Genomic DNA, 12,336 nt, shown 5'->3' with positions numbered 1-12,336 from the left:
CCATTGATCAAGTTAATTAGTTCTGTCATGTTCATTAAAATTAATTATTTTGTATACACATTTAAACATTTTATCTTCCAAATTAGCTGTTTTTCGATGGTTTGAGCTATTACTATAATGTCATATTGTGTCTAAATGGAAATATACCAATATTCAGGGCTTACAAGGGTTTTGCAGCAATTTCAATATTTTAGAATTTCATTACATTAAGTCATCATTCTGCAGTGCCACACTTTTTAATGAGGCACTTTATTAAAATTATTCCCACAGCTGTAAAGACCAGTTAACCTCTAAAATTAATTCTTAACTTAAGGTAATGTATGTGTTTCACTATTTAACTAGCAAAATTTACCCTTAGTCAGATTTAAATCACTGCCAAAAGAATATTAAAATTATTGATTTATTGTTTTTAAGTAACACCTTAAGTGTGCTAAAGTAATTCATTTTGTTTTGTTTAATGACTAAATAACCTGGTAATACATTTATTTAGAAAAAGAACATTCATTACACTATTTTCTATGATATGACGCAAGATAAATATTGCTGTAGAGTCTTTTTTTATTGAAACACTTTCTTTCTGGAAATGTCTTAAAATGATATAATTAGGCAATTTACATTTCCAGAAATTATTTGACCTTTGCTTTTGCCAATAATTACTGTATCCCTGCTGCTGTACACAGTCTCACTCACTGGTGAGATCTTCTCTGTCAGAAAAGGTTACTAGGCTGTTCATTTTCAGACTTTTGAAAAGCCTTCAAATGTCATTAAAATGTGAAGGGATATGATCAAAATTAAGCTACAAATCTAATGCATAACTTATCATACATTTCAAATTCTGCAATTAAAATATCATGGACGTTATGCTTTTGCAATTATGTTACCCAAGCTAGATAATAATGACAAGTTTTTAATTCTCATTTTAGATTCTAAGGAACCCCCTATCAAGTTCTTTAACGTGGTATGAGTTGAAAAGTAACCAGAATATAGTAATATCATATGAACATGTATGCTTGTTATATTAGACTTGTTCACAAAAGTTAAACTCGACACACGTCATATTTTGTGCAATTCTGATCTACATAAGGTGGAAATCTAGATATGATAACAGTAATGATATTGTCTTGCATTAGGTCCCCAACAGTGATAGAAGGCAATCAAGCTATACTAATAAGGAACTTTATATGAATAAGATTGTATTCGTACTATGACTGTTGAGCTTATGTAATAAAGAAAACATGGAGAAAATAGAAAAAGTATGTTAAAAAGTAATACCAGATTTGTAATTCTGTTACCACCTCCATAGAATCAGAAAATGTTCTTAAAAATTTATTTAACTCTCCATGTTTTTCACAATATACATGTTAAGGGTTTTGACAGAGTTACCAGTGTTGGAAGAAATGCTTATTTTGGATTTGGAGTTGATTTTAAATACAGGAGTGCATTCATTGGATAGTAAATAAAAGCAGAACATTTTCATTTGTTCCTCAAAATAATAATGGTTTCTTTTGTCAAAGAAAGTAGTGTTCCATTTAGAACAAGCCCATGCATAACTGTTTGCTAACAACATTAATTTACAATTTTCTAATGATGGTATTTTTCACATAACAGTTGTTAAAATTAAAGCAATGCATTACTTTTTTACATGGCTAGTGATCTATAAAAGTTGAATTAGGGTTGGGATCAGGGTTAGGGTTATGTTTGTGATATGTTGTTCCACACAAGTACAAAGTATTGTTCTTTCTTGTGGACCTCTGTTATTGGTAATTTGTATATACAGTATACTTTTCCCCGCAGAACTTTTAACCCACATCTACTAAAATCAAAATGTTGTGAGTTCATCTCTTATTGTATTCCATTACACTTTTTCCATGAAATAGTAATAGATGTGTTTTATAGATCCCAGGAATTACACAGAACAGCATGCATTGCTTATGTCTTTCTTACATATCCTATTAACAGTGCAATTTATATGAAGTATATACTGTATGTGTGTGTTCCATTACAGTACATGTATCTCAGGTTATGATAAAGATTATTTAAAATATAGTATTATACGCTATGGATATCTAAGAAAGGATAAGTGTTGGTAAAAATCTTCCTTATATTAGCATATTTGTATTTGTATTTGTAAATGAATTTAATCAGTGCTCAGTAAAATACGGCATCCTTACACATTAGTAGCTATGCAACAGTTGTTCTTACATTTTACATGTCATCAGAAAGGTATGTTCAATGCTATAAATTCAGTTGCGTCTCTCTTCTAAATTATATACAGTGCAAATTAAAGGGAATTCTTTTCGATTATTTACTTTTTTAGTATTTTAAAGTTTCTTGGTTGAAATGGAGGGTATTTTTACAGTGGCTACAAGAAGTATTTTTACAGATAGCATAAAAGTGTTCATAAAATGATTAATACATAAATGTACTAAACATAGAATTTCATTGCTTAATCTTTACAAAGATGAAACTCTAAATCTAAAAAATACAATTAAAAACATAAGATATAATTCTTAAAATATTTAATTATGAACATGTTATAGTTTACCTTTCTCGATGCACAGTCAGTGTTTATCAGAATTTGTGCTTTATTACTACATGAATAGATGTTGATTTTCACACAACTTTACCAAACCACCACCTTTTGAACTTTAAAAGTGAGGCTACTAAAAAATCCAACCTAGTTTCAAGATTATGGCTACATACAGTACCTGCCTAATTGAGTCATTAATTTGATGAAAATAAAAGAATGGTTGATAATCTCATCAGGTTATCTTAATTCTGCACACCATTTTTTTCTGTTGTTACATTATGTAACATTTTAGGAATAAAATAAAACAAATTGCTGAAACTTTGTGTACAGATTAATCTGTGTTATAATAATAATATTTGCTTACACTTATATAGCACTTTTCTGGACACTCCACTCAAAGCGCTTTACAGGTAATGGGGACTCCCTCCACCACCACCAATGTGCAGCATCCACCTGGATGATGCAACGGCAGCCATAGTATGCCAGAACGCTTACCACACATCAGTGTGGAGGAGACCAGAGTAATGAAGCCAATTCATAGATGGGGATTATTAGGAGGCCGAGATTGGTAAAGGACAATGGGAAATTTGGCCAGGACACCAGGGTTACACCCCTACTCTTTTCAAGAAACACCCTGGGATTTTTAATGACCACAGAGAGTCAGGACCTCGGTTTTACGTCTCATCCGAAGGACGGCGCCTGTTTACAGTATAGCATCCCCATCACTATACTTGGGTATTAGGACCCACATGGACCACAGGGTGAGCGTCCCCTGCTGGCCCCACTAACACCTCTTCCAGCAGCAACCTTAGTTTTTCCAACGAGGTCTCCCATCCAGGTACTGACCAGGCTCTCACCTGCTTAGTGGGTCAGTGGGTTGCCAGTTGTGAGTTGCAGGGTGATGTGGCTGCTGGCTTACTAGTATAAAGTATAAAGTATAAAGCACTAGAGTGCACTTTAAGATGATTCTCTGTGGTAAATAAGTGGTAAAAATGCTATGTAAAATACTATAATACTTCTTAGTAATGCAGACATCTATTGTAACTAATGATTAAATGGGTTGGTTTAAAAGCTTCAGGACATTAAGACAGGAAAAAGTATGCTTACACACTAAATAAAACCACTTACGTGACAACTCCAGAGAAATTACTAGTAATTCCTTCTAAATATTACTTGCTGGTTTGTTGTATATTTTAAAGTAATCAAATAAGTTTTTTTTAGTATTATGTCTTCAAGGTATTATATATCCATCCATTTTCTAAATGCTTTATCCAATTCAGGGTTGCAGGGGAGCCAGAGCCTATCCTGGTATGCAATGAGCACAAGGCTGGATGGGTTGCCAGTTCATCACAGGGCAGATGCAAATACACATATGCATGGACCAGGGCAAGTTTTCCCAGAAACCATTTATTCTACCAGTATGTCTTTGGACTGTGGAAGGAAGCCTGAGCACTTTTCCAAATCCATCATGAACATGGTGAAACCATGCAAATTCCACACAGTTAACACTACAGAATTGACCCCAGGGCTGCAGCACTGCAAAGCAGAGATCCTAACCACTGTGCCACCATGCCACATTGGTATTAAATATTAGTCAAATAAGTAGTTATTTAAGAATCTTGTCAATGAAATATTAATTTATATCATGGTTACATTTTACACAAGACACACACATTGAATGTGAACATTTTAAATGTTATTTATTTTTAATTTATGTATATGCTATTATCAGATGCATAGTATCTAGAATGTCCTAAAATCTAAAAAAATAACATTAAATTTAAGTGTGATGAACAATGCTATGGATTCAGCAAAGTAAAAAAAAAGATTTATTTAAATAATAAATAATAATACACTTTATTTTATATAGCATCTTTAAAGGTGGCTTCTCAAAGCGCTTTACAGAATGACAACAGCAATAAGAACAATAAAAAATAAACAAGATAAACACAATGAGAATATGCAGAGGAGACAGTAGATGGTGGTACAAAATACAGTAGGAGCAGAGGGATAAAAAATGTAACCAGTTAAGTAAACTCTTCTAAAGAAGAAGGCTTTGAGTCTGGATTTGAAGGAGTTTAGAGAAGGTGACTCTCTGATATCCTTGGGGAGAGAGTTCCAGAACTTAGGGGCATAACAGGAGAAGGCCTTGTCACCCAAAGAGTGTAGACGGGCTTGTGGGACAGTTAGGAGACCAGAATTAAGGGAGCGAAGGCTGCAAGATGGGGAGTAGGGCGATAAAAGCTTAGACAGAGACATGTACTGAGGTGCCAAGCCATGCAGAGCCTTATAGGTGAGCATGCGGATTTTAAAGTCAACACAAAACTTGACAGGAAGCCACTGCAAGGACTCCAGGATGGGAATAATGTGATCACTTGCTCTCGACCTGGTCAGGATTCTGGCTGCCGAATTTTGGACATTGTTGGATTGTTGGATTGTTCAATGTGGATTTAGATACCCCAGCGAGTAGAGCATTACAGTAGTTAATTCGGAAGACAAATGTGTTGATCAGCTTTTCAGCCACAGTTAGTGATAACATAGGACATAGTCTAGCAATATTTCTGAGGTGAAAAAAGATGTTTTAACAATATGCTGCACGTGTGGGTCAAATGTTAATCCTGAATCAAATATCACCTCATATTTAGACTGAAGCTCAAGTACTGTACAGTACCATCCACAGACAAGGTTAGAGGATTGGCTTTACAAACTTAATGGGAGATGCCAATAAGGATGACTTCAGTCTTATGACAGTTAAGATTAAGGACGTTTTGAGTCATCCAAGATTTTATGTTAGAGATGCAATTAGATAGAATAGAGACAGCCACATCAGTGTCAGGTTTGGTATGGATGTATATTTGTGTATCATCAGCATAGAAATGATAGTTGAGGCTGTGCAATCTTAAAAGCTGACCAAGTGGAAACATGTAAATGCTGAAAAGTAGGGGACCCAGTATCGAGCCCTGAGGAACACCAGACTTAATAAGATCAATTCCAGACCTAAATCCGTCAAGAGAGACAAAGTGACAGTGATTAGTGAGGTTAGACTTGAGCCATTTCAGAGCAGTGTCAGAAACTCCAAACACATTCTCAAGATAAGAAAGTAAGATGTCACAGTTAACAGTGTTGAAAGCAGCACTGAGATCAAGAAGAATGAGGATAGAGAGAGAACCAGAATCAGAAGCTACTAGAAGATCATTCGTAACTTTGACCAGGGCAGTTTCTGTGCTGTGAAGTTGATGGAAACCAGATTGGAGGGGTTCGAAAAGGTTATTTACAATGAGGTGGTTATGTAATTGAAATGTGACAGCACGCTCTAGAATTTTTGCAAGAAAGGGAAAGTTCCAATGACTGGCGATGAGGGAGGTAATGTGGTGGGGCAGTTAAATGACAATGAGGTTATTATAAAATGTAAAAAGTGGCTAAAATAAACAGTATGGATTAAAATACTGTAGTATACAGCTAGAATATGCAGCTCTGTGGTTACAGAGAAGTAACATACACAGCCTGTAGATATGTATACCTTGTTCACATTGAATAAGTGTAATTAGCAGGTTATACTGCCATATTGAGATTTAAAAAGATTAGTGCAATACGGTAGGAGTTATTGAAGGATGCAGTTGAGAGCTAAGAGATCACAGGTGCTGAGTCTTGAACAGCAAGTGCTGAAAGGTGGTCAGAGACTGCAAATTTCTGATTTCTGTGGATAGTTCATTCCACTATTGAGGGTCAAATGTGAACAGGCTTTGGCATGACAGATAGGAAGTATTCCCCAATTCTCTAGCAGACTAGAAGAAGCAGGGTGGGGTGGAATGTAGACAGGGACAAGAGACTAAAGATAGACAAGAACAAAGGGGAAGAGACAGATTTAGGAAAAACTAGGGCTTCGAATTAGGTCCAGCAACAGGGAATACAATACACTGTTATAATACACTGCATTATACAAGAAGGAACAGAATAGTGGTGAGAACATAAAAAGCCCTCATGTACAGGTACTGTAGGTAGAACAACAGTGAAAATTGTTTTCAATTTGTAAAGTGGATACCTGTACAGCAGGAATCAGTCTTCTGACATTTTAAGTACAAGATCATTTTTTTATTTAAGTGCAACCCAAGATCTGTTCCCATATAAATGCAGAATAAGTAGCAATACAAGTTGCTATTTTAAACGTATGTAATACCTAAAATTAATCTAAAATTAAGTATATACAGGTATATATGTACTGTATATGCTAATCAAGTCTCAGTATGACAACTGGAAGCAGTATCTACAAGTATCTGTAAGTGCGAGTTGTAGTTTGAAATAATAAATTCTTCAGACGGGCATCTGTGAGATGTTGCAAATACCTGCAAATATTTGATTATCTTTATTTGGAAGAGCACTATCTTACAGAAGTGTGCAGAAGCAAAGTAAACCTTTAACTGTAAAGCACAGAATAATAGAAATGGGTACTCTTCTGTTTATCAGTTGCCAAAAATCATTATCCCTTGATTTAACTTTCCACTCAATATAATTTTGAAAAGCAATTATCTCCATATCAGTTCCGCCAGTTCATGAATCAAACACATAATGGTATTTGCTAGCCATCCCAACAATGTACTGTATACATGAAGGAATAGAATTAAGGTAAACATGATGATTTCTTTTCACAAGTCTAATTCCTGGAAATTGTTAATTATTTTGAGTTTCTATATGTTTTTATGCAAAGACTGCACAGAATTATATTCTCCCAACTTGGAATGTGAAGTAGCATTTGAAAGTATTCATACCTCTAATCATATGTGATATATTTTTTTCCCTTCCCTGCAGTTCCCAGTTCAGCTAAGCTTCAGTTTTGACATTGTGGTCTGTGACAAAGCCAAAGTCTAACACCTACTATAGGTGTTATCTGACAGCTCACTGTACACTTTGTTCCTTGATTTAAGAAAAGTGACAATTGCTGGCTTGAGATCTAAAACTTTACATGACCTTCCCTCAATTTAACAACCTCACTTCACTATTGAGAATTAGTTCTCTGCAGACAGCATCAATAATCATAAAGATTCAAAAATGTAGCATGTTCTAGGTGTCAGTAATGGGATATGAAAACTCCAAGGGAAACAGGTTGGTGCTGTAAATGATGGTGCTTTTCAGTCTGGGCCAGAATTTCCAGACCAGTGCCCCTAATATGACAAGGGATACTGTTCTGTAGTTATTGCCATCCTTCGCGTGAGATCATAAACTCAAAGTCCTGACTACTTGGTCATTAAAAATCTCACTGCACTTTTTAAAAGACTAAGGGTGTTAATCTCAGTATCCTTGTTAAATTTTACTTTGGGTTTTCATATTCTGTAGTAGCTTCCCTAAAGTTCTCATTTTAAACATGTGTCATTGATTTTTTCAGCAGTGGCCACTCACACTACAAAACTGAGACTTTCAAGTTGATCAATGTAATGAGTTGACCTAAGCTATGCATATTCAATATGTGATATAATAAGATATGCATGTTCAATACAATATCTATACGTCTACTACAAAAACATTTTCCTAATGATAACTGAAATTTCTGCTATTAAAAGTGTTGTTTTTTTTGTTGATGCTATGCTCATTTTAATCACAAATAAAATAAAGATGTCCGGTATAAATGTTACATCAAAATAGTATTGAAACATTTTATTTCTGTTTTTTGCACTGAAATTAGAGAGACTTGAATGGGAAAATGCTGATGATCAGTAAAAAGTCTATTAAGATACAGTATAAAACAACATCTTTAATAAACATTATAAAAATACATATTTATACAGTATATTTTCTATGCTTCATATATGTGCACATGGTTAAATTAGATAAGATCTTGAATGAAATATGAGTCCACTAATGCGATTGTGAATTGTTTTGTTGGGAATGTGAGAAGCAAAGCTTTAGAATCCCTATGACTGTGCAGTGGGCTGTGCAGAGAAAGGTTGGAGCCCAATCCTCTTGACTCTTGCCTAGAAATGTTCTTAGTCAGCAAGAAGTCTGGTAAAGAAAAGTTTTCAGTCAACCAGGACCATGTGTTTTGCAGGTTTAAAATACTACATTCAAATATCCCTGCCCTAAAAATGTCCTTGTGTTTACTGGTTCTAAAGCACAATGGTTCCCTTTTTAAAAGTGTGTGGTGTCTAGCCATGTTAGCTTGGGAGTGCCTATCTAGCAAGTTTTAGAGGTTGTCATTAAATCAACAATTTCTAAAGATCTTGGAAAATATATATGATAACATTTAGGACAAAGACATGAAGACATTTTATCCCGCAATGACTAGACTTCCCTTAATTGAGCAAAGTACTTGTTAAACTGATCAATAGCTTACAAGAGTTCCTAGTCTTTAAAGACAAAAAAAACAACAACAAATGATTAAAGGGTGACCTATAAAATCTGGATTGGGTCTGTCTAGGACCAGGGTTGGAAACCCATTCTTTCCTACCAGGATATAAAAATAGAAATATTCTGGATTTATAGCCCAATATTTGACTATTTTGAATTTATTCTATTACAACTGTAAGAGCTAATAATAGGAAACATTAGTTTAGACTTAAAGGGCTCACGTTCATCTCTCATTAGAATATTAAATAACTTATGTATTTACCAGTATTTCCAAATGACTTATTATTTGATTATTTTAACAAAATGCCCTTTTTAGTGATTTACTGTAGATATCATGCACATAATTTCAAAGCATGTAATTGTAGATACTTTACCAGCTGAAAAAATATTAGAGAAGTTTATTACAGTCCATAAAGTGTACAGATCAGATCGTTATTCTGTTCTTGTCACTTGTTTTGTTGTTTGAGCTCATTTTTCTAAAGAACTACATACCATTTTTTGTGTCTACTCACAAAGTCTCATCCTGTGACACATTTGTTCCTTTCAGAAATAGCAAATGTGGATAGCCTTTTAAATTATATGTATGTTTAGATTTATAACTGTTTAAACTTTTGTTATTAGAATTCTAGAATGCATTTTTTTGGAAACTTGCATGAAATACAGTACTTTGGATATCCAAATTCAAAGATATATAAGTATTTAATATTACATTAATGAGGTTCATCTGAGCCACTTAGGTCTGACTTAATTTGTTTAGAGTTATTAATAAACAAAACTTAATCATTTTGATTATATTATCAATTAAATAGAATACTCCAGAAAATAAACATAACAAAAGAAGAGCATTAACAGATTTGTTTTGTGCTCTTCGTTCTAGTCACAGCGGCGTGTAACATTTCACCTCCCTGATGGCTCCCAGGAAAGCTGCAGTGACAGTGGTCTAGGAGACCATGAGCCTGTGGGCAGTGGAACGCTCATCTCACACCCTCTCCCTCTGGTTCAGCCGCAGGACGAATTCTATGAGCCGGCCTCACCTGACAAGAGGACTGAAGCTGATGGAAACTCTGACCCCAACTCTGGTAAGTCTTTATCGTTACTTTTACTTTTATCTAGTTACTGTATATTTGTGTGCATTTTAGGCATGTGATTGAAGGGCAAAAACTTTTTTTTTTTATTTTGCCTTTCTAAGTAATAGTCTCTTTCAACATTTCTGTTTCCATCTTAATACCCTAATGAAAGATCTGCAAAAGCAGTAGGCTAGATTTACTAAAGGTTGCTCATACATAAATACATTAAACGGATTGCTGTTTCAAACATGTAAAAAGCAAAAATGCCAAGTGACTTACTGTACATGTGAAGTAGATAGATTGCACATCGGGGCTGTCCAATCTTGTCCCGGAGGGCCAATTTTTGCAGGTTTAATTCCAACTCAACTCTTGCCAAACAAAATAAGGTAGTAACTGGCATAATTCGACTAATTTATTAGCTTCTCCCAGCTCTTCAGCTGTTGCTGCTTTAAAGAGACCTTGAATACCTTCTGATACACTGCCTGTCTGAGACAAAGATTAGACAACCCAGTTTTATATCCAATCATCATAATATTTAACTTTTAATACAGTCCAGTACAATAAATTTAGTTCATGTTATTGATGAGTGAAATCCTATATTGTTATTTAAACATCTCAACAAGTAATTGTTAATTAATCTTTTTCACATCAATTTTTGTTAAACCTGTGTTTTTGGCTTTTCTATACTAGTCATGCAGGATGTTTCAATCTTTTTTTGAATCTTTTGAATTTTTAAATCAAATATTATTTTTAAAATGCCCTCCTTTCAAGCTGAAACAAATTAATTGAATTGCAGAGGTTAAACAATCAAACTACTGTACATCCTAATTTCTGTATTATGTTACAAGGCAATGGGCCTTATGTTTGCATCCTAATTTTGTAATACAACTGCAAACAACAGAGCCTTTTTTGAAAAATATACTATAATTAAAAAATCAAACACACAAAATCAAAACTGAAACAAAGCTTAATGAAGTGGGTTTGTTCTCATTATGTGTATCAATTAGGCTAGTAGTACAACAGAAAACCTGGTATTGACTTTTTTAATGAAGTACAAGAAGTTAGACAGATCCTATTTCTGATTTGTTGTCTTTCTTATTTTCATGTTGTCTTTTATCATGATTAATCATGATTTATCACTAATTAAAATTTTGTACGGTTAGAACCTTAACCCTTGTTGTTGAAAATCATTTGGATACTTGCATTCAGGTTGACTCAAGAGGAAATGCATTGATTTAAGAAATTATTGTTTATATGAAAGGATTAGTGTTGTTTGAGTTGGCAGAATAAATGAAATTCAATAACAGGAGAACAGCAGGAAGATGTTTATAGTTGCTCAAGTGATTCCATCTTGCCAATGACCTAGTGTGTCTATTCACTGACAAGAAACATTTGCAGAAATCTGGCCAATACATTAGCATAAGACAAATGATCAAATACGTGCTACTAGTTTTTGAAGAGATAGAAGCACTTATCCTGTACAGTATATGGTATGCTTCAACTAATACTCCCATTGCTTACATTTACCATTGGTGCAGCTATAATAACAATCGTTTTATTCTTTAGTGATTAAATCAATCTCTTGTCCAATCAATAGGGAGTAGAGTGAGAACACGAAAAATGTATTTTTGGTCTGGCACCCTGTTTGGTGTTCACATAAGGTATGCAGTACCATTTATACAGTGAATATAATAAAAACAATAGTTTGTTGGTTTTCAGTATCTCTTTACATTAAATGTACGTTGATATCTCAGTAAAACTGACATTTACAATCTTTGTAATGTGTTATTTTTGTTTTTGGAACTGAATTTTAGGAGTAGAGATTTTTTCATTTCAAAATTCAACAAGGATTTGACAGTTTAAAGGACAATAGGGACAGACAGAGGAAGAAGAGCTGTGTGATTCATACAATTTCAACCATGCACCGTATACTATATTTACTGTATGTGTGCCATAGTGTGCTACTGAATCACATAGAATTATCACCAATACTTTCCTTTGTGGTTTGTAACTATTTTAAGTCTCATGTTGTCCCACTTAATCAGGATGCTTCATAGGGTTCTATGCGGGGACCTTTACTTTTTAGTATTTACACATTGCTTCTTGGTTGGATCATTTGTCATTATGTTTTTTTATTTTAGATTCAAAGCTACAGTATGTGGTTGAGTGCTGTTCAGTGTGCAATAAGATGCTAACAATCCATATTACAGATGTAAAAATAAAGAAAAAGGCAAAACAACTTGAAACCCAGCCTTGGACCTGGTAAAACCAAGAACATAACTGAAAAATACATTACAAACGTAAGTGAAAAGATAGGTCTTTAAATGAGATTTTAAAATATCCATAGTCACAGAGTCCTTGATAGATTGATCAGTGAATTCACAGATGTGGGGCTGCACA

At 34.1% G+C, this 12,336-nt stretch overlaps 1 protein-coding gene across 4 annotated transcripts in view; it reads left to right on the top strand.

Annotated features, from left to right (window-relative positions):
- The window catches only part of pcdh9 (protocadherin 9), a 364,723-nt gene that overhangs the window by 200,101 nt on the left and 152,286 nt on the right, over positions 1 to 12,336 (top strand). For 2 of the 4 annotated variants that reach the window (XM_088603202.1, XM_088603191.1), the window contains one exon: positions 9,873 to 9,948. In XM_088603202.1, the coding sequence (XP_088459328.1) occupies positions 9,873 to 9,948 (76 nt within the window). Of the gene's footprint in view, positions 1 to 9,746; positions 9,949 to 12,336 lie in introns of all 4 variants that reach the window. The other 2 variants (XM_088603183.1, XM_088603172.1) reach the window with 1 other exon arrangement.

Source organism: Lepisosteus platostomus, chromosome 2, assembly GCF_059453375.1.
Source record: "Lepisosteus platostomus isolate fLepPlt1 chromosome 2, fLepPlt1.hap1, whole genome shotgun sequence".
Classification (NCBI taxonomy): domain Eukaryota; kingdom Metazoa; phylum Chordata; class Actinopteri; order Semionotiformes; family Lepisosteidae; genus Lepisosteus; species Lepisosteus platostomus.
Note: the sequence above shows the minus strand (reverse complement) of the source record. Positions and strands in the feature narration are given on the sequence as shown.